Source organism: Anomalospiza imberbis, chromosome 18 (genome assembly GCF_031753505.1).
Source record: "Anomalospiza imberbis isolate Cuckoo-Finch-1a 21T00152 chromosome 18, ASM3175350v1, whole genome shotgun sequence".
NCBI lineage: Eukaryota > Metazoa > Chordata > Aves > Passeriformes > Viduidae > Anomalospiza > Anomalospiza imberbis.
In genome coordinates this window covers 4321533-4343558 of record NC_089698.1, presented here as the reverse complement: position 1 = coordinate 4343558, position 22026 = coordinate 4321533, and the positions used below count along the sequence as shown (strand labels likewise).

Genomic DNA, 22026 nt, shown 5'->3' with positions numbered 1-22026 from the left:
CTCACAGTCTCTGGTCTCCTCCTGTTGTCCAGCTCTGACAGGAGGAAACAATCCCTGATGATGCTGTTCTTGGAGTTGCACAGCACCTGAAACAGGAGGAGATAAAAGTTGTCCTCCTGGGAGCAGCACAGCCCTAAGAACATGCACAGAGATGCCTAAAGATCAGTGCTAAAGAAAAAAGGATGTTTTTGTTTGCTACAGAGAGTAAATAAATCTCCTGCACCAAGCAAGTGATGTAAAACAACAGCATCCCCTTTTTTGTGCTTACCTCCTTCAGGTTTCTGTACAGAAGATCATTATTCTTCTCCAAAAATCCTGAAAAGAAAAATTGAATCAAAAGGAAATAAAAAAGAAAATCAGAACATTCACATCCTCAAAATTCTCACTGCAGCCACATTTAAGACTTCCAGGTCTGCCTGCAGAGGGCAGGTCTTTTATAATTCCTCTTCCCATCAGGTCACCATCACCCACAGCAATTTAGGAGCTCAGGAGCTCCAGCCTGGCTACTCTCACTCACCCACAGCACAGTAGGTGACCTCTCCTGCGTAGTGGAGGAGGCGGAAATCCACCCAGTCGATGGATTTCCGTGTCTTCTGGTCCGCCAGCTTGCGCCTGCCAGGGAAAAGCCCAGCAAAACACCAGGAGAAAGAGCAGCAAAGAGATTCCCTCAGCTTGGGGACAGCCACGGCTGGGGGACAGCTGGAAATGTGGTGTTTGATCCTACTGATGGGGCTCTGACTGCAGAGTTATGGCCCTTGAGCAAACCATCATCTCTCCCTGCTGGCAGCTCCCACAAACTCCTCAGGATAGCTGGGATCTACTCATTGCCACTTGGCAGTGATCACCCATTCCAGAAATATCAAGATTTCTTCCCATAACATCCATTTAAATACATTTTTTACTGCTTATGTGGGGGGAAAAAACCACCAGCTCCCTCAACCCTGAAGTGAACCCAGGGGGCAAAGGATTTCAGACATTTTGCCCTAGAGCAAGAACCTAAATACAAAGGAGGAATCCGAGTGTTTGAGAATAGCAGGAATATTTTAGAAAGCAAGGATTCCTGGGGAAAAAAAAGAACCAAACAAGAAAAAAAAAAGAGCAACTTCACAGTTGAAGTTTCAGCTTTGTAAGCAGTCACAAACAGCAGAGCTGAGTGTCACAACAGCACGTTCGTGTATCAAAGCTCCTTCCAAGAGCAGATCCCGTAGAAGTAGCTCCAGCACTTCTATTTAAAGCTTTTAATCAGGCAGAGCAGCATTAAGGCACATTGTGGTGACAAGGAAGTTGGCTACAAATTTTCCACTTGGCTGTGGTGGAGTTCAGAGCTGCAGGAACAGTGACAGCTCAGCACTGTGACTCTCAATTGATGACTTGTCACAGCCCTTCAGCAGCTTCTGCAGGGAAGTGCCAGCACAGCCCTGCGCCAACGCGCTCAGCTGCCACCAAAATGGGATCCAAACCCCCTCCAAATGGAGTATGAACCAAAATGTCACTCATCTGGGGGAGAGGAGCACGAGCATTTTCTCTCCTCTTCATTTTCTCTCCTCTTCGTAATCCAAGCTCACACAGAACAAGATGGGTGTAAATATTTACATATCCCCCATCAGCCTCAGGCATTTGGCTCCTTGTCACAACATTTTCAGCTTTCCCTGGAGTCCCCGGGGACCAAAGCCATCTATGGCCAAAGCTATTTAATCTTTCTGGGCTAAAATCCTGGGCCAAATCCCAGGAGCCCCTAATTTTGGTGTGGAATGACAGACTCAAAGCTGAGCATCAGAGCAGTGAAGAGACAGAGCCCTGCTCACACCTCCCAGCACCCTGGATCCACCAGTGGAGATTTCCAACATCAGACACTGGGTGGGCTCTTGGATTCCCTCTGGGACAAGGCAGAGATTGTTCCCTCCCCAGCCCTGGCATGGATATGGGATGGGAAGGGTCTGGGATAGGATAGAGAGGGTAAATGCATACGTCACGAAGTGGGCATGATCTCCTACTTTCTCTTCCAGCTTTTCCAAGAAGCTCAAATCAGTCGCTTCCCCAGGCCGTAAACACTCCTCATCCTGGAACAGCAGGCACTGGATCAGAGCTGCTCTGAGCTCATATTCCCTCCTCAACAACATTTAGGACAACTTTGTCCCACAAACCCAAAGCTCCATTGCAGAGGAAGCAGAACACCCCCCACCTTTAACTGACCCCAAAGCCTCTCATCCTCTGGGTGTTTGTTACAGGAATCTGTGTTTATGTTCTGGATAACACAGACCCATCCCATAATTAGAGGGGAAAATGTGATTAAGAACCATTAGAGCAAAGGCACAGGCCTGCATTTTAATTTAGTACAAACTCTGTTCTTACCAGGATGGAGATTATTCCTTTGTGCTTCTGCTCAACCAAGTCACAGATGATTTTGTTGTTAAAATATGGGATTGGTTCCCACTAGAAAAGGGAAAAAGGAAGAACAGTTTTAGATGAAGGCCTTTGCAATTTTTAAAGTTCTTTGGAACTTAAATAAGATACAGCCTCAGATCCCAGTGAAATGAGTGGTGTGAATTAGGATCCACTGAGGGAAAAGGTGACAGCACAGTGATCCATGATCCCACTCCAGAGTTCTCCTCCTTCCAGCAGCCCACATCATCCTCTTGTTCTCTACATAAATCCTCTCCATCTTCCCACGTTTTACACTGCTGGGATTCCTTATTCTCCAGGGACATTGTCACTGCTGAGCATCTGAGTTTTGGGGAAGGTCCTACTTCTTCCTTAAATGATGTCAATTATATCTGGGCTAAATTGCACTTCAAAAGGGCTACAGAAAGAAACCCCTGCAAATCCTACACTTCCCATGGGAACAATAACAATCTAAAAATGCAGGATGACTTTGACATTGGTGATCAAAAGCACTCAGTGTAATGGCAGTTCAAAGGGAAAAGGGAGGGGGAAATATAATTTACCTCAATGCCTTCCAGTTCATATTCCTCCTGCTCTGCCTTCAGGGTCATCTCAATCAGCAGCTGCTGCAGCTTCTCATTGCAGTAATTAATGCAGAACTGCTCAAAACTTCAGGGAGATTAAATGAGCAGCAGGTTTAATGTGTTCCAGGGGCAGTTTTGCTTCTTCCCCCACAGACTAAACCACCCATTCCCATATAGAGACCAAACCCCCATTTTCACAGGGACCAAATTCCCCATTTTTACACGGACCAAGCCCCCCATTCCCACACAAACAAGCCCACCCCCTGCTCCCACACTGTTGCACCACAGCCCAAGGCAAAGCTTTTCCTGGGGTCCAGCGAACCCCTGCACCCAGGTTCTAGTGCCCTGCACCTTACCCTGCTGGGCTGAGGGCACACTCAAAAATTCATACAGGAATGTCCTGTACCCCCAGGTCACCCCAAATCCCAGGAACAGCCCGTACCTGTTTGTGTCCAGCACTTCAAAGCCATAAATATCCAGCAGGCCAATAACTGTTTTCTGAGTCGAGTCCTGTCAAAAACACCCCTGCTCTGCCATTGCTCCTTCCCTGCAGGTGGCTGCTCTCACCTGAATTTCAAACTTTCTCTTTCAGAGAAATCCCAGTGGAGAAGCCATTTTAAGGCAGGTAATGAACTGCTAAAACTCTTTAACAGGGAGCAACTAAGGGGTTTTCCAGCTCAGGGCAGGGGGATATCCCAGCAGCAATTATCCAACATCCCAGATATTTGGTGATGAGGGTTGTGGGGTCTCTCTGGAGAAACTGCTCAGCATTTTAGGAGCATTCAGGACCCCAGACAAGAAACCAACCTTGTTGGCAAGAGAGCCATTGATTTTGTTGACCAGCCAAGTGAAAGTCCTTCCATAAATTGCCTTTGCCACGGCATCCCGGGCGTAGAACGCCAGATCCACATTCAACGGGCTGAGCACCTGGATATAAAGATATCCCAGAGAGGATGAACACCACAGGGGATCAGAGCAAACTTCTGCACAGCCAGGTCACATCTGTGGCTTGGAGAAGCAGCCACATTGTCCTACAGCACAGCCACCCCTGGACTGCAGCTATTCCTGCAGGGCGTTAGAATGGGATCATATTTAAGGTCCTTTCCAACCCAAACCACGCTGGAATTCCCTGATTTTCCCTACAGCTTTATTTTCCACATGTGTTCCTTCAGTCTGGTGTATCCCCACCTGCCAGCAGGCTTGGGGCACTAAGTTTTGGTGAGTATTAATTTAGACGAAGCAGGAAAATATTCTGACCTCATTTTACTTCTATATTATTAAAATTAAAATATAAAATTATCAAAGAGTGGTTTTTACCAGTGTTTTTCTCTGTTTGTGCAGCCCAGTTTCCCAGGAAGCACCATGGACTGGGCAAGGGGAAATTGTTTGGCTCAAATACAATTCCCTGTTCCAGCTTTTGAACAGCTCCTGCCTTGTTCAGCAATAAAACTCCAATATATTTTAGTTTAATGTCTCAGGCTGGAAGAAGAGGATGTGGAGGAGAGGGACAGTCAGAGGGATCTGGTTTACACTCAGAACTGGCTCCTCACCCACCCCCCAAGCTGGGAGTCTCCCAGATTAATCTGGGACTACAGAAAACTCCCTGGTACCTCCTCGGATCTGGCTTCGATCTTCCTGTGGGTGAGAGCTTCCTGCAGGATGGACAGGTGAGCACCCAGGAGCTGCAGGGAGAGAAATACCTGCACTCAGAGCACAGCCACAGGTCCCTTTTTAAACAAGCAGCACTGTGTGATCAGCAGGGCACAACCCCCAGCCCCTCCCCAGCCACCCCCATCTTGGAGCCACAGGAAATAAGGAAATTTCTGGGAGAAAACTCGAGGTGATTTACAACAAGAGCTGGGCATTTTTAGAGTTGCCCTTGTGCTTTTGGGAATAAATATTTTGTACCAATAAGAAAACCCCAGCAAGGTTCAGGTTTTCCTCCTAGCAGTGGGATTTCTGAGGCACCTTGGAAATCCACTTGATCTGGGAGCCGTCGCGGATGATGGCATGGCCATTGCTGTCCTCCTCAAACTGAATGTTCCCAAGGTGCAGGACACTGGCAACAATTCCAAAGAGATGCTGATAATGGGAGATATTCCATTAGAACATGGCTTCTCACAGCCCTGTGGGGTGCTGCTGATCTTTCTTGCCATTAATTAACAGAATTTTGGCCAGGCTGAAGGAGGTGAACCAGAGGATCCAGTACCACCCCTGGCATCGTGCTCTTCACCACCCACTCCCTCAATCCCACAGAATCATGGAATCCCAGAGTGGTTTAGGATGGAAAGGAGCTTAGAGATCATTTAGTTCCACCCCTGCCAGGGCAGGGACACCTTCTACTACCCCAGGTTGCTCCAAGCCCCGTCCATCCGTGGACAATTCCAGGGATGGGGCAGCCACAGCTATTCTGGGCAACCTCTGCCAGGGACCCAATTTCTTCCCAATATCGAATCCAAACCTACTCTGTGGCAGTGGGAAACCATTCCCCTTTGTCCTGTCACTCCAGGTTCTTGTCCAATGTCCCTCTCCACATTTCTTGTCATCCCCTTCAGGTCCTGACCACCCAAAGTGTGTCCTGCTCCACCTTTCACCCCTCTCCACAGCTGTTCCCATCACTTCAGGAAAAAAGCAGTGCCCTCCTCTCTGAAATCCCTTTGCTCAGTCCCTTTTAGCAAGCAGTACCTCGATATCTTTTTCAGCGAAGTCAATGATGGAAAAAGCTTTCCGGACTATTTTCCAGTCATTCTTGTCATTGATAGAAAACACTTTGGCACATCGACCCTAAGCAGCAAAAGAAAGATGAATTAATACAATTAATTGGTAAAGAACTTTTATTATCAGCAAACACAGATACTTCTGGGCACACTGCTTTCATTTCTAGTTCCCTCAGTGAGTTTTTTAACTGTTATTAATCGTGAGCACGGCTCCTTTGATCAAACCTCTCAGTTTATACTGGAAACCCCAAATAAATCAAACCCCTGAGTGTGGAGAGCACCACCATAAATTGGCTGAAGCTGTGCAGAGCTTGATCTTCCAGCCATCCTTTATTTTTAGGGTAAGAATACCTTCTGCCCAAGCTGCATTTTCCATCCCTACAATTCCTGATGGAGCCACAGAGCAGCTCCAGCTCCCACTGACCTGGATGAGGTACGTGTACTTCTGGGGGTTGCGCTCCAGCCCGAGCCAGCAGAGCAGATCCTTGTCTCCCCCCTCCAGCAGCTGGTAGAAAATATGGAAATTCCTCTCTCCGTGGTTTTGGTGGACAACTCGGGATTTCTCAATCAGGTAGCTGAGGATGTGCCCTCCCACTGGAGCTCCCTGGCAGAGCAAAGCAGATCAACACCAAAAATATCAATAATCCCTGTGATTGCTGTTTCTTTACTCCCAGGAATGAGGAACAGGCTCAGGAAAAGCCAAATTCTGCTGTCATTTATCTGCCACCTTTTGTTTAAGAGTGTCCAGCAACAGTACAAGGATTTGCTGTCCTGTAAAAGTAACCTGAGCTTTAAAACTCTCTATCAGCTTTCCGTGGAGCACTGCCAGGATTGCCAGCAAGGCTGGAAGTTTCCAGGATGGATAACCAGTGACCTCACCTGCAAAATGCAAGGTCTGCACAAGCAGGGTCAGAAATGTGCAGGGTAAGGATGAATAAATCCTGGGCTGCCTGCTCAGCACCCAGGAGGTTTCTCAGACACAGCTCCTTTTCCCAGCGCTCCACTGAGTTTGTTCTCACCTTAAAATCAAACTGGATATCCATGTACTTCCCAAATCTGCTGGAGTTGTCGTTGCGCAGGGTTTTTGCATTCCCAAAAGCCTGAGGGTAAGCAGAGGGGTAAAGTCACTTCTCACCTCACTGGGACCAAGTAACCAAGACTTGCTGCTTCAGCCAAGTCCCATTGAATTTGGTGGGATTAAAGAAATACAAACTAATGCATTTCCATAGCTTTAAAGTGCAATTCAGCTAAACCAATTACTGATTTTTCTTATCTAACCTATAGCTGAGGCCCCAAGGAACTGCTGCACGGTGCAGTTTTCTTGTATTTTCCTGTATTTCTTCCAGCCATCCTAAAACCAAACTCTGGATTTAAATTTTCGAACATTAAATGATACTAAATCCCAAATATTCTTTCAGAGGCTGTGCCAATATTGGCCATTCTTGCTCAGGGCTGCAGATTTGCAGGGAATCCTCGAGCAGTGAGGCCCCCAGCTCCAACCCCTCTGCATTTTGGGCCTTCCTTTGGTTTCTCACCTCGAGGACGGGGTTGGAAAGCAGGAGCCGGTCCCGGACAGTCTGGAGCTGCTCCGTGGTGGGACAGGTGACTGCGTAGTACTGCAGGATCTTCTTGGATGCCTCTGTCTTGCCAGCCCCACTCTCCCCAGAGATGAGGATGAAGTGGTTGTTGTACTCACTGCACATCACCCTGTAGGCGTTGTCAGCTATGGCATAGCTGGGACAGGCACAGGAGGCATTTGGAGGGGAAACATCCATTAGGAATGGCACAGGGGGAGGGACAGCAAAGGTTTCCAAGAGTTTTTACTCCTGGTTTAATTTTACAAGTGTTGGAAAGGGTCACAGAATCCCAAAATGGGTTGGAAGGCATCATCTCATTCTGGGCAGGGACACCCACTGCGAAAGCTGGGCTCAAAACCTGAGCCTGACAGTAAAAACCAGGCCTAGTGACTGTGGACACCCCCGTGGTGGCAGTACAGCATTACAGGGAAACCCCAAATTAGGAACACCCACAGAGATGCCATGGGAACACTCACAGGTGCGGGGGCAGCTCAAAGAAGTTCACGCCCCGATAAAGCTGCATCTGAGACACTGTGTAAATGTCCAGCTCCTGGTAGGGGTTCACAGACACGAGGAGAGAACCAATGTAGGTCTGCAGGGAGAGAGAGCCCAGTGGGACACCTGCTCCACCCCAAAATCCCAAAGGAGGAGCCACGGGACACCAGCTCTACCACAAAATCCCAAAGGAGGAGCCAAGGGACACCTGCTCCACCCCAAAATCCCAAAGGAGGAGCCAAGGGACTCCTGCCCCACTCCAAAATCCCAAAGGAGGAGCCAAGGGACACCAGCTCTACCACAAAATCCCAAAGGAGGAGCCAAGGGACACCAGCTCTACCACAAAATCCCAGAGAAGGAGCCAAGTACCTCAGGACATTATCCACAAACAAATGCCAGAAAAACTGAGCAAAGCTGAACCATGAGAGCAAGCTCAGAGCCTGACAATTTAAATGCAAGGATTTGGGATCCCTTGGTGCTTCCAGGACCCTTTTCCTACTAAAGTTAACACAACACAAAATAAAATCCTCAGCCCTTCCCAGACAAACCTTGTCCTGCCTTCCTCCAATCACAGTGTTCCCTTTTCCATTCCCTTCCTATTTACTGCACATCCTTTAATGCTTTGCAAAGCAACCCAGAGCAAGCTGAGATTTATTTTCACGAGTTCAAGTAGATAAATTACTCCTGGGTGATCGCTCTGCTGGGCACTACCAACACCTTGTCAGATACACAGAGGATACTCAGCTCTTCCTCCTGGACCTGACCAGCAAGGCCACCTCAGGGGCACTTACATAGATGAGGTTCTCCTGGTAGCGCTTCCGAAGGTTGTTGAGGAAAGCAGCCTCGCTGGTGTGGGAGTCCAGAAGGACAAAGTCCTGCACCCCGACCTTGTCTCGGGCTATCAGAGCCCCTTCCATGTTGGCGTCGCCGTTCTCGTCCACCTCTTCCTTCTGCAACACAAAGGTTGTGGGGTGCAGGGTCAGGAGTGGGCAGAGAGGGCTCAAAAATCAGCCTTGCACAGGTAATTCCAAGAGATCATTATTCCAGCTTGTCCAAGGATGGCAATTCCATCCAAGCTCTTCCCAGTCCAGATGTCCCAGACTCGCTGCTGTGACCAGGAAGGAAGATCCCAGTTTCCATGAAAACTGAGACAAACCCAGCCCTGGAGATGTAGTCAGGATCTGAACATTCAATAGCTCAGTCTAGCCAGAATTTTCCAGGCAGAGAGTTGGAATAAACTGTGGAAGGCACCAGAAAAACCCTTCGTTTTTCCCCTTTATACAGATCTAGGCAAGAAAATGGAGAATCCCTGGAAAAAGCTGCAAGGGGTTTGACTTGTAGGCAAAAAAGATTAATCCCACAGCACCATTCTGCACAAGAATGTTATTCCCAGTGCTTCCCAGCAGCAGCTCCAAGTCAGCTTTCAGTGCTGGCAGCAGATGTCCCCACACGCCAGCGAGAGGCACGGCCACTGCTGATAAAACTGATCAGAGAGGACTTGGGGACAGTTAAACCCTGCCCAGCATCCCCCATCCCTCTCCAAAGGCTGAGAGGGGCAAAAAAGGCTGTCCCTGACATAACCAAATCCTCTTGCATCCTTCAGTTCTGATTCTTTATGGTAGAAATTGACTTAATCTGGGAAATTCTCACTGCTGAGGGTCAAGCTCGATTCCCAGGCTATAAAAAGAAACTGTGCTTTTTATTTTCTTAAACCCAGCTGCTGATTTCATGCTAGCAACTAAAAAAAACAGTCTTGTCTACATAATTAATATGGATTTGTCTGCATCACACATATTTTATGGTGATACTGTGCTAAAGTTGGGTTTTCAGGGTTTCCTTTTGTTTTTACAGACACCAGGATTACCCGGTTCAGAGACAAATTCCTATCCTAAGGCATAAAATGGACAGAAATGAATTCAGTACAGTTGGAGCAGCTTACCTTGGAGTAAATTGCCTTGGAGTGAGCTCCCTTGGAGGGTTCCAGGCTTGGACAATCAGGGGAGGAACGTGGCTGAGCAGCCAGAGCAGCTCCAGGCTGTGCTCACCAGCCCAGCACCTTTGCTGCTCTCCTCCTGCCCTTGGGGACATTGGCTTGTCCCATTTTGCTGCTCCACTGCTCAAGGGGACGTTGTGGATTTGTGTAAGGTTTTCTCCAAGCACTAAAAGGACGGCGATGCTCTGTTTGTGTAAGGCCACGTCAGGTTCTGCCCCCCCTTTTTTAGTTTAATTTTGATTTTTCCAAAGCAGAAGCTTTGCAGATTGGAAATAGGCACAAAATTGAATGTTCCTGCTGAGCTCTGGCAAGCCCTGACTCTGGAGGGAGGATTTTGGGACGAGCCTGCAGGCACTGGGGGATATTGGAGCTCAGTGTATTTGGGAGTAGGGTTGCATAAAATGAAGAGCAAAGGACCCAACCACACAATATCCTTTATGACTGTGGCAAACTCAGAAAAATCAGTTCTTAAACAGGAATTTTAGGGTTATTCTCATTTTAGTCCAGCCTGTTCTTTGCGTTTGTCTATTTAAGTGTGAGCTGATTTATGCTCAGCAGCAGCAGGACAACAACACTCCAGAGATAAAGATCCCCTGAAAGCAGGTTATTTAAATAAAAAATAAATCAGACCTGCACTCATTTCACACACAAGGAATGCCATTTTTTGCTTTGCTGACTGTCCCCAGCCCCAGGATACAGAATTCCTCATTTTTCCTTAGCCAGAGCATGACCTGATTGTGATCACTTTTCTCTCAGAAAGTTCCCTACTTTTTCCTTTTAATATTAATATCTTTTCCCCCCTCCCCTGCACGTGACCACTCTCATCCATTTGTTGTGCCTGTCCTTAGCTCAGGCTCTATTGGTTTGGAAGACAAAATAAAGGATGATTTTTGCTTCTCAAACCAACACCTGGACAGACCCCACTGCCAGTTCAGGGAGGAACATGGAAGGGGGAGAGAGGAATAAGAATAAGAATAAGAATAAGAATAAGAATAAGAATAAGAATAAGAATAAGACCGCCTTCTTATTAGTTTTATTTTTATAATTTTGCTTTGACAGAGCTCTCAGGAAAACCCACTTTTCCTTTCTCTCCCAGCTGGGAAGCAGGAAAGGATCAGCCTCTCTCCCCCTCAGCATCTGCCAGCTCAGGTTTCCTTAACCCACTTCTCTCACGTGTATGTTAATGAGTAAATGACACTGCTCCCCACCAGACAAAACACCTGAACCCTTTTCTGGGCTGTTTTGTGCCCGGATTTTGTTGGTATCTCGTTGGTGCTGAAAATTTTATGATCCCAACACCCTTTAGTGCCCTGTCCCCACCCATTTCTGGAAGCTCAGTGCAAGTTTTGTGCTTCCCTGAATAAGAGATGCCCCAGGACTCATCAGTGCACGTGACCCCAGCCAAGACACTGCTGTTTTAAAGGATTATTTCCCTTCCCTCATCACTCAGGAGCCAGGAGATTTCTTTCTCTCCTAAAGACACGAGCTTTATCAGAAAACCTCTCCCTCACTACAATGAAGGGTTTTGCTTTTCCCACAGGGATTTGTCTGTCAACGGGGAAACTGCAAGGAACTCTGTGGGATCACAGCACAAATTCCTGAGCTCTGCAGCTCCTGAGAAAGAGTCAGACAGAACAGGCCAGTTTCTTTGGCAAAGTCTGTGCCACTTTGAAGCAAGATCTGTTAAGAAAACGACTTTAAAAAACAGAAAGAAACTTTGCAGAATTATTACTTATCTTCACCGGAGGATCAAAATTTAATTTTTCAGTTGATGCTCCATTGATGTTTCTTTGGTTTAATGTCATAGAACAGAAGAGATGAGGGTGCAGGAAGGAGGAGGATCACTTATGAGGCCACAGCTATTTTGGAAGCACTGAAAAACCCCAAACCATGCAGGTGAGAGCCTCAGGTGGCCACCAGCTCACCCCGTGGACCTTTGAAAGCCTCGTAGCTCCCACCCACACAGGGAACTGCACCAAAAGGTCCAACCCAACAAACTCAGCTTTATTGGGGCCACCAATGCCACCCACAACAGCAGAAAATCTCCTCAAGGATCCTCCAGACCCCAAACCATCACGGAGCTGTTGGATTTCCCTTCCAGCACCCTGCAAATCCCGAGGTGGTTTCATGTCACACCTGAGTCCTGCTTTACCTCCACCCTCCCCTCACCTCCTTGTCCAGCCCGTGCAGCTTCCACAGAGTTCCCGGGGCTGGAATTGAGTCCCACGGACACCCAGGATCGTGTGTCGGGCTGTTTGCTGCTCCCTCCTCGGCCAGGGATGCGCCATCCTCCCTCTTTAATGAATTATCCAAGAGCTGTCAGCACCCGAGCCCCGGGAGCAGCTCCAGGAGGTTCTGCCTCTCACCGAAACACCCACGGCTCACTCTGGGGATGAACCGATGGGCTCTGGCCTTCCTGATGGGCAATTTGGGTTAATCCGGGCAGAAAATACATCCCATCACTCCTCAGCCCCTTTCCACAGCTCCCGGCTTGGCTCCCACTAGAGGTCACTGCAAAACCCAGTTTAAATCGCAGTTTCCATGGATTTTTCCTTTTTTTTTTTTTTTTTTTTTTTTTTTTTTTTTTTTATATGCAACGGGCAGTCTTCATCCCCTTCAACACTTCAAGCCTTATCTAAGGCTGGACACAGAAATCCTAAAGCCTAGTTTGGTCTGTTTGTTCAGCTCTGTCTCCACCTGACACCACAAAATCATGGAATATCCTGAGCTGGAAGGGAGCACAGGGATGATCACCCACTCCTGGCCCTGCACCCCAACAATCCCACCCTCTGCATCCCTGGGAGTGGTGTCCAAACACTCCTGGAGCTCTGGCAGCCTCAGGGCTGTGCCCATTCCCTGGGCAACCTGGTCAATGCCCAGCACCCTCTGAGAGAAGAACCCTTCCCTGATATCCAACCTAAACCCCACTGACACAGCTCCAGCGTCCTGGAAATCTCTGCGACACCAAACTTTTTATTTTTGCCTGTTCTCTGCAGTTATAGCCCTGAGATAAAAGCATATAAAAGTGGTGCCATGGGAAAGTGCAGTAAGTGAACATCCCTGGAGTCATCTGGTTCAAAGGAGACACGAGATAAAAAATAGACATGAGATTCAAAATAGACACGAGATTCCAAATAGACACAAGATTCCAAATAGAGAGTGCCAGGCTTGCCCAGCACAGCTGAGCTCGGAGCAGAAATGTTAGCACAAATTCCCTCAGGAACGTGGGAGCTCTGTTTTGGAAATACTCCTTTACTGCGAGAGGCAGCAGCTCCCTGACCCATCCTGCTCCCCTCGTGTGCTCCAGGAATTCGCTCATTAAGAATCCTGGGCTGCAGGGGTCACAACAAGGAACCCCTCAGCTCTGCTCCACCCTCGGCTCTCTGGAGGAACTGGCCCAGGGGGCCGTGACCACGGAGAATGGAAAAGGAAGATGTTCTGCCAGAGGCACTTGGCAGGGTCAGCGGGGGAGCACGGCCACGTCCCGGCAATCCTGGATCTTCCTCCGGCTGTGACCTCGAGGTCAGGACTCCAGCGCTCCGTAGGGATGCCCCGTGTCTGCTCCAGGAGCAGTCAGGACTCATCCGATTGTCCCCAAAGGAAATTCAGAGTGTCACATCTTGGCAGCAGGACTTGGGGTGACACATCCCCACCCAGGAAGAACAGCCAGCCCAGGGCAGTGGGGATACTTTCCCCCTCCTGAGAAAACCTTGGTGTGGCTCCTGAGAATTCATCTGCTCGGCTTAGTTTTCAGATAAATGAGAAGCCCATAAAAAAGGGATTAAAGCAGAGCAGATTCCACCACAGGACCAAGTTACGCTCGTCCCATCACAGCAAAGCCAACAAAACAAGATGATTTTTAGATATTTCACTGAGATTTTTCACAGATCTCTGGAAACCTCATTCAAATTTCTAACAGAACTGGAATGCTGGACATGGACCATGTTTGGGAATGCAACAGCCATGGAAAAGGGATATTTTGTGTGTGCAGGGAGGCACTTGGACTGTCTGGCACTACTGTACACGCTCCTCAAGGCAGGAGAATTCATAAATACAATTATACTGTGGAAAAATTTACACATTGTAACCTAATTTCTTTTCAAAAGAATACAGAATAAGAGGGTTTTAAGGTTAATCAACAGCCCAGGGAAACGCCAAGAGTTCTTAAGGCCTCTTGTCTGTCTCCAGGGCATGGTCTGCTATAGACTTGTTAAAGGGTGACTGTCTGTCTTTCTCAATAGAGGAGAGGTCGAGGTGAACCACTTCACTTTCATAAATCAAAAGAAAGAAAAAAAGTGAGAAAATCTCCCGAGTTCAAACATTTCTTTAAACCTCAAACTTTAAATACTAAATGGGCTTCATGGCTGCCATTTTGAAAAACATTAGTTTGCCAAAGGACCCTTTTGATTCCTATTGGAAAAGCGAGCGCTCACAGATAATCCATTGAGAATCCAAACCCCCACAAAAGGCTCCCTGAAACAATCGCGGCGCTGCTGAAGGACAACATTTTTGTGCCCAAAAGAAAACATTTTAACGCGCTACAATCCATGACACATATATTCCTCCATTTCCTTTCAGTAATTATTCATTAGAAAACATTTAACGTCACTGCGGATTTCACACTGGGCAGTCTGCACACAAAGGAGAAGAGTTGGCCCATTTAGAAGGGGCTGAGGCCGCCTTTTCTCATCCCAGGAGCTCCAAGGCGGAGGGGGCTGCCGGACACAAGGGGCCGGCTAAATTGTGCGGTTAACGGTCAAAGCCCCCCTGCCTACTTTGACACTCATTTAAAGATGACGGGGAACAATAGAGATTTGTTCTTAGCAACTCTTTCTTGTGCCACGGGGTCCCCGTCGGCCGCGCCGGGCGCTCCGAGGCCTGCGAGCGGGGCCTGGGCCTGGGCCCACCTGCCCCCGGCGCTCCCCACTTTAACACAACGAGACAGGTAAAGAATATCGGCAGAAAGAGCCCCATTCACCACGTCAGCTTCAATAAAACAATGGCCTGTCAGGTTAATGCCAGCAGCTCGCTTTTTGGGTGGGTGCCAGCAAGCCCGGCCCAGGTTAGGCAAATGCCTCAGAATTCCCAGTTTGTATCAGTGCTCCCAGGTTACAGCAGGCAGCCAAGCGTTCAGGCACCTGACTTAGGGCATAAAACATTTCTTTAGAGTTTTTTTTCCCCTCATAGGGAGGGCCCTTTTGCTGTCTCAGCTTGTTTCACACGCACAGAGATGCTGCCCAAAGCTCCGTGCTGAACTGTGCACTCCAGACACGCTGGGTGAAGGAGGAAAGCAGCGGCAATTCCACCTCCCTTGGGAAATTTAGGACCAGGTAAAACCCAGCTCAGATCCTGTCAGGCCGGAGCACAGACACTGAAGTGCTCATTCTCTCAGTTGTTGGCTTTTAGATCTGAATTTCAGAGTTTTCTTCATTCTTGGATTTACTGACCAGAGACAGCTCCTTAATGAATCCTGAATCCTTATTAATTGCAGAACAGGATGGTTTATTAGAAAACATCAATTACTGATAAACTCCATAGCTAACCTCCTTACGCTCCATAGCATTCCCCAGCTGAAAGAGCACAGGATTTCCAGCTGAAAAACTAAAATTCAGAGTTAAAAATCCTGGGAATACAGCAAGGCGGATTGATTCAATTTCTAGGAAAAAGAAGGATGGTCCTGGAGTACCTGACAGTCCCTAAGGTACAGGGAGAGGAGTATTTAACCACAGGAAATTCATGTATTCCAAGTTGAGCACACCTCCAGGGTGTTTACAAACCTTGAAGACAGAACAGAGAACCAGAGGAAAAACGGCCCCAAAATCACATTTATGGACACAGCAAGAAGGCCACTGATAAATCAGGGATTGGGATCACATCTCCCATAGGAATGTTCCAACACCCCCAAAGGCCAAACCCTTTGGGCACCAGGCAGCAGAGAGGAGCTGCCTGTGTGAGCCAGCATCAGAACGAGAGCAGATGAGACAAATGACACCTGGGACAACAAATCCCAGTCCAAACCAAGATTACAACCCCAGTTCCCACAGCAAAAGCCAGTTTTTATCACTCCATAAGAGCCCCCCATGAGTCAGGGGCTGCTTCCACAACATCTACACACCACAGACTTGCAGAGGCTGCAACACAAGGTCTGATTCAGGAGCTGCAGCCAAGGTCACCCAAAGCTCTCTGTGATTTAGGGCAGGCCTTGCTCTGGCTCTGCTCTGTCAGGGTTGAGGGGACAGCAGTGCCAGGGCTGCAGTTTTGGGTGGGAGGAGCTGGAGGGGCAGCAAAGAGGCTGGAAGGGCTCCTGGTCTGGCTGAGGATTGACTGGCAGGGAAGGATTTCAGCTGAGCCTGGAGACACAGCCACGATGGGAATAAAGAGCGAAAACTCCTGCAAACTCCTCCAGAAAACACCTTCATCTGCCTTTCCCTGGTTCAGGCTTCCTGGAACCCTTGGCACACAAAGCACTTTTAAATCCAGGAGTCAGGATTTAAAGGATGCCACCTGAAGCCACACTAGAGCCCCTGGTCCCCACCTGGGAGAGGGGAACCAGACCAGACCTGCAGCTCCAACCAGCCAAGTGTCTCAATACAGGAGTGTCTGTAAAGGAAATAATTTCTCTTCTCTTCAAAAGCATCCCTTTCCTACACTTTAAGGTAGCTTGCAGTGCGCCAGAACTATTTCTGAGAGTGGGAAGGGCCTGGTTGTTGGCTCTGTGATCATCCATCAAGGATGGATCACCATCCATCAAGGATGGATCATCAAGGGAAGGGAAAAGGAACACTCTGCTCTTGGCTTGTTACAGCCACAGGGACAGAGGAGGGAAATGAAGAGCTACAGTGATCCCCTCTGAGAGCATCCAGGTTGGTTCTAAAAAAAGAACCAATTCCAGCATTCCAAGTGTGGCAGGACCCACCCATCAGGGTCACCTAAGGGCAGCTCCTCTGAGTTTGGGTTTAAGGAAGCATCAAGATTCCTCAGGCAGTCACAGGTTCCCAGGCTCTGGTGTTGCCAGCCCCTTTCTCCACTGATCAGAAAAAAAATCTTTTTTATATATAGGTGAAAGTCGGCTCCCTCCCTCCCTCCTTTGGCCCCACCATTCTCTCCAAAATACCCCAAAACTTCTTCTCCCTCTGTTCCTTGGAGAAGGATGACAACCACTGTTCCCAGTCAGGTCCCAGCTTGCCATTATCCAGAAATTCCCAGTTTAAAGTGCTCATTAGCATAAAACCTTAGGAGGAGCTCTGAACTTACCCCACTTTTCCACATTGCTACAAAAAGGCTGCTTAAGGCAAGTCAAGAAGGAAAGGGGAAAAATTAATCCCCTCCACACCTTCTGAAACACAAAATTACTCATTCCATGTGGGATCAGGGGCAGAGCAGGTGGAGGCAGAGGAGACTCAGCTGATTCCTGAATGGCTTCTGGATGCCTGACAGAGGGAAAGGTAATCCTTTGAAACAGGGAAAACCTGTTAAAATGGGTCAAAATCACCACATTTTATTGGATTTAGGTGCATGTTTGAATCAGAAAGTGTTGCTATTCTTCATCTTGAAATTTGAATGTACCTAAAATTAACAAGTTTCTTTTAAAGAGTCTCATAATTATTTATGAATTATTTATCTTTTTTAATATATACTTACAGCTGAATGTTATCTGAGGAAGTAGAAATAACTGCAGTGATTTAGATGGAAATGTTTTACCTATTAAAAATAACACAGGAGCACTTTGGAGGAAAGGGATGTGTCACCTTTATGAGACTTCCCTGGAAGAATTCCTGACTGAGGACTATTTACAGGGAATGGAAATCATCCTGGCAGCCAGACTGAGAATTTCCCTGCTGCTGGATGAGGAGCAAAGAGAGGATGTGGAAGGAAAGCAGGGAAGTGGGGAGAAAGGAGAATGCAGATCCTGCAGCCAGTGCTCTGCCCACATCCCTGATCCACAGCAGAAAAATTATCCCAGTAATTATCCCAAATTATCCCAGTAATGAATGTGCTCATCCTGTTTGCTGGAATTCTGCCTCGTGCCATTAATACAGTAAATAGCCAGAAAGGGAGTCCCATCTGAGGGGGGAAAAGGCCCCTCCAAACCCAAGCCTTCCTGAGGAGGAATTATTTTTTGAGTCTCCTGCAACCAGGAGTGAAAAGAAATTCCCTCGTTCCTCTATCAGCTCCAAGCCTCAGTGGCAAAGTCCTTATCCCAGTGGATGGACCCTTCTGCTGCTGAATTTTGGATCATTGAGCAGGGCGATCCACCACCTCTGACTCAGCCAGACCATGCACAGAGCAGCACCACAGGCAGAGTAAAACTCCCATCTGTGCTGCAACAAGAAAAACTCCGGGGATTCCCCAGAACCGTCCCATAGCCAGACACCCCCAGCAGCTCTGAACTCAGCCCCCAGGAATTCGGCTGCCCAAAAGACCCCTTTGCTTCCCTCTCTGATGGGACCCACCAAAGCAGACCCACCTTTCACTCCGTGTTCTCACCAGACTTCAGATGTGGAAGGAATTCATTGTGGCTAATTAAAAATTAAATCCTCCCTTGCCTTCGGTCACCGTATTTCTCCCTCTGCCTCAGCCTGTCACGCTCTGCCTCTGCCACCTTCTCTCTGGGAATAATTTCCTTCCTTCTCCTTGGCCTCTGCATCCAGCTCTGCCATCTGCCCTGAGGCACCCGGCTCCTGCTCTGCTCCCAGCTGACCACCTTGGCTGCAGCTCCTCTCCCAGTGCCTCAGAGTCACTCCTTCCTTCCCTCCAGCCCCCCCAGCCGCAGGGCCTCCCTCCTCCTGCCTCTCTCCAGCCCAGGGAGCAGCTCCCTGGGAAGCTTTTCCAGCACACTCGGACCCAGCGCTGCTGCAGGACTGACCTTCCCGGGCTGAGCCTGGGCTCCGTGTCCCTCCCCAGCTCTGACCACGCTTTTCCAGGGGAACAGGAGGACAGGAGATGCCCAGGGAGCCTCTTGCCTCTGAGCAGGTCTCACCACAGGGATACTCAATAAATAAACCAAGGATTAACCAGGTTGTTTTGCAGCAGGTGGAACGTTTGCTGAGGAGAGCACAGGAATTCCAGCCTCATCCAGTTCTTTAGGAGGCAGCTCTGGACAGAGAGTGTCGAGGTTACCTGGATGTTTGTCCTGCAAAACATGCCCAGGCTTTGTGATGGGATTTGACGCAGATTGCAGAGCACCACCCCAAAACTGTGACCTCTGTGCAAAGAGCCCAGCTCCAGAACCTCGGGAGCATTTAGGAAAATTAAATTGGACTGTTTAAGAAACCAGCCTGCACCCGTGTTAGTGGTGCAGTACTGCTGAATTTCCCCCAGAAGTTTTCCTAAAGTCTATGATGAGGGAAACTCATCAGCAGACACCAAGAAACCTGCGCCTTAATTATAATTTGTTATAAACCTTCCCATTTTAGTATCTTCTTGGCAAAAAAAAAAAAAAAAAACCAACATAGCTGTATTGATCCTGGAGTTCCATCTGTCATCTCCTCTGTCAACACTTCATTACCATGGAAGTGAGATGTCATCCCAGTCCCAGCTTCTGAGATATTTCTGTGTTGAAGTCCAAAAATGCCATTAGCCAGCAGAGGAGGAAAGGGAGCCTTTAGGAGCACACAGGAATCGAGGAGAAAAGTTGCTCTTACCCCACATTGTCCAGGATAAACTCAATATCTATTTCTGCACCAGGAAGTTTGGGAAAAGAGTCCTGATATTTGTGACTGAATTGCACCAGTTGTGTGCTTTATAAAAGTATAATTTTCAGATAATTATCCCATCATTTAACCTATAGAAATGCACCATTCAAATAAACAGTAATACAGACAATAAAAATCTTAAAATCCCAGAGTGATTGGCTTGGAAAGGACCTTAAAAACCCTCCAGTTCCAACCCCCTGCAGGAAATGCCCCATGGAATAAATCTCTCTGTTAATGCATCTCCCACTAGAGCCACAATAATTTAAGTTACCTGGGTGTCCATCCTGGCTGCTGTTACCAATTATTCCAGGGAAACCATTCACCGGGGGCTTTGAACCTGGGTGAGGTCCCTCAGAACTCTGGGCAGCCGGGCAGGGACGACGTCCTCACCCCAATTGAGCACCTTTAATTATTTACTGGGACCAGGGACTTGGGCCTATGGCACTTGCATCCACTTAGTGGCCACTTTTCCAAGATAAGAACTAGAAACTGTATCTTCCCCGAGATTAGGTTGCACCTGGGATCCTTGAGGGGTCGGGGTGAGCGTTCTGTGTTAATCACAAATTACCCAAATTAGGGAGGGCATCCTTTGGGTGTATTGAGCTGGAGCCATCCCAGTTTGATGCCACCACGGAGCAGGTGGCGGGTGCTCAGCTGCTCCTTCAGAACCCAGGGTGGCTGAGGCTGCAGGAGCTGCCTCGAGCTGGGAGCTTTAAGGTTAATAATGTATATTCCCTTGGTTATAGGATCTCTCTTCCCCAGGCTAAGACGTGCTTAAAAATTAACAGTGCAGATATCCCACAAAGGAGGAGCAGGTGCTAAGACTCCACATGAATCTTTCATGTGATTCCAACTCACAGAGGCAGTTTTAGCAGCTTCCCTGCACTGCTGCAGCCTTTGGGATCTCTCCACCTCACTGGGGACAGTGCCCAGGGTGGGGACAGATTACCCCGAAGGAATTGGAATAAAACTCTTGTGGAGGGTGAGGCCCCACTCTCACATGCAGATATTGAATTCTGCCTTTTTCCTCCCCGGGGTCCTGACGTGGTGTAACCAGATCTTGGGAGAGGCTGCTCCACCTGCACCTCGCCAGCCTCACTCAGCATCAGCTGCTGAAAATCTACACCCCGAGCTCTGAGCCATTCCTCCGACTGCTTCAACAGGGAAAATATTCATTAAATTCACTCAGGATTTACCCCATTCATTCCCTGGTTCCTCTGAGGCGTGGGGACACATTGCTGTGGGTGTTTGAACTCGGAACAGAGGGCAGGGAGCACTTCCAGGACTGAGCAGCACCAAAGCTTTAGGGTAAAAATCCCAGGCATGAACTTCTGGGAAATGAATGTTAACCCTGCCAAGCCACTCAGTTTAGATCTTGGGCACCTTCCAGGAAAGGGAGAGGAAAATAGAGAAATTAATATAAAATGAGATGATGTAATACAGAGATGAAAAGAATATAAATGTGTGTTACTGACTTTGGGGCAGATACACTGAGGAAAACTCATTGATTCATTTAGGGATGTGTTGGAGCAGAGCTGAGAGTGTCACTGAGTTACAAGAAATGGAAAACAAAGGGTGCTCATGGCCACTCAGACTATCCAGGTAGGTCCAGTTTATCCCTCCTAATCCCTTCTTTTGCTGACAGAAAATCCCAAAGTCCCTGTCTGGTTACAGGGACAAGGAGGAATTTTCAGTGAGCTGGCCTGGACTCTTGGATGTGCCATGGACATCCCTTGTCCACCTGGACTGTTGGACATGCCAAGAAGGTGTTACCCTGTCCACCAGAACAGCTCTGTTCTCTCTCACACAATTACAACTGGAAGTTGCCACCAGCTAAAATAAAATCCCAACGAGATCTTTCTACCATCAGTGGAAAGAGGATTGCTCAGGGAATTGCTTTGTAGAATTGCAAAGCAGAATTGGGAAAGATATCCAAGATTGAGTCCAACCTGATCCTGACCTTGTCCTCAGCCCAGAGCACTGGGTGCCACATCCACTCCTCCCTTGGACACCTCCAGGGATGGGGGCTCCGAACCTCCCTGGGCAGCCCCTTCCAGTCCCTGACCACCCTTTCCATGAAGAAAGCACAGGAAAACCAAATTAAAAGGAATTAAAAGAGAGAAATGTTGTTCTTTGCTGACAAATGCAAAATGACAACTTTGTAGCTGGAGCCAAGGTGTTGTGATGGACACATGGAGCTCTTCAAACTCTTCTTACAATTCAGGCTTGAGACTGGAACCCAGAATCCTCCTTTCCTCCAGAAAAAAAAAAAAAGAAAACAACAACAACAACAAAAAAAAAAGAAACTAACATCCCAAAACAATACAGATGGAACAGGAGATAATTTGATCCTGGTAAAAGCCATGAAAACCACAGCCTGCTCATTTCTATGGGCAGCTCATGGGATGGCTCCCAGGAAATCATTTCCCTGTGTCCTGCTCTCCCCGGCTTTCACTCCAGCGCAGCCCCAGCTCCTGGCCTGCTGTCAGAGGGACATTTCAGCAGCTGGCAGTAGCTCCCTGTCACAGCTCCTTTGTGTGCAGAGATCACCTTCAGCGATTATTTATTGCAGCAGTTCAGATT

At 48.1% G+C, this 22026-nt stretch overlaps 1 protein-coding gene across 3 annotated transcripts in view; it reads right to left on the bottom strand.

Moving 5' to 3' along the window:
• The window catches only part of MYO1H (myosin IH), a 28025-nt gene extending 9511 nt beyond the window's left edge, over window positions 1-18514 (bottom strand). The window contains exons 1-17 of one of the 3 annotated variants that reach the window (XM_068208630.1): window positions 18216-18514; window positions 8547-8705; window positions 7737-7852; window positions 7219-7417; window positions 6703-6783; window positions 6108-6287; window positions 5652-5750; window positions 4935-5048; window positions 4577-4648; window positions 3774-3893; window positions 3409-3476; window positions 2946-3051; window positions 2353-2433; window positions 1969-2060; window positions 518-612; window positions 269-315; window positions 6-86 (exon numbers count right to left, since the gene is read on the bottom strand). In XM_068208630.1, coding sequence (XP_068064731.1) covers window positions 6-86; window positions 269-315; window positions 518-612; window positions 1969-2060; window positions 2353-2433; window positions 2946-3051; window positions 3409-3476; window positions 3774-3893; window positions 4577-4648; window positions 4935-5048; window positions 5652-5750; window positions 6108-6287; window positions 6703-6783; window positions 7219-7417; window positions 7737-7852; window positions 8547-8672 — 1677 coding nt within the window. In that variant the 5' untranslated portion in view covers window positions 8673-8705; window positions 18216-18514. Of the gene's footprint in view, window positions 1-5; window positions 87-268; window positions 316-517; window positions 613-1968; window positions 2061-2352; window positions 2434-2945; window positions 3052-3408; window positions 3477-3773; window positions 3894-4576; window positions 4649-4934; window positions 5049-5651; window positions 5751-6107; window positions 6288-6702; window positions 6784-7218; window positions 7418-7736; window positions 7853-8546; window positions 8706-9694; window positions 10237-17081; window positions 17126-18215 lie in introns of those variants that run through there. The other 2 variants (XM_068208629.1, XM_068208632.1) reach the window with 2 other exon arrangements.
• Between the last annotated feature and the right edge of the window lie 3512 nt (window positions 18515-22026).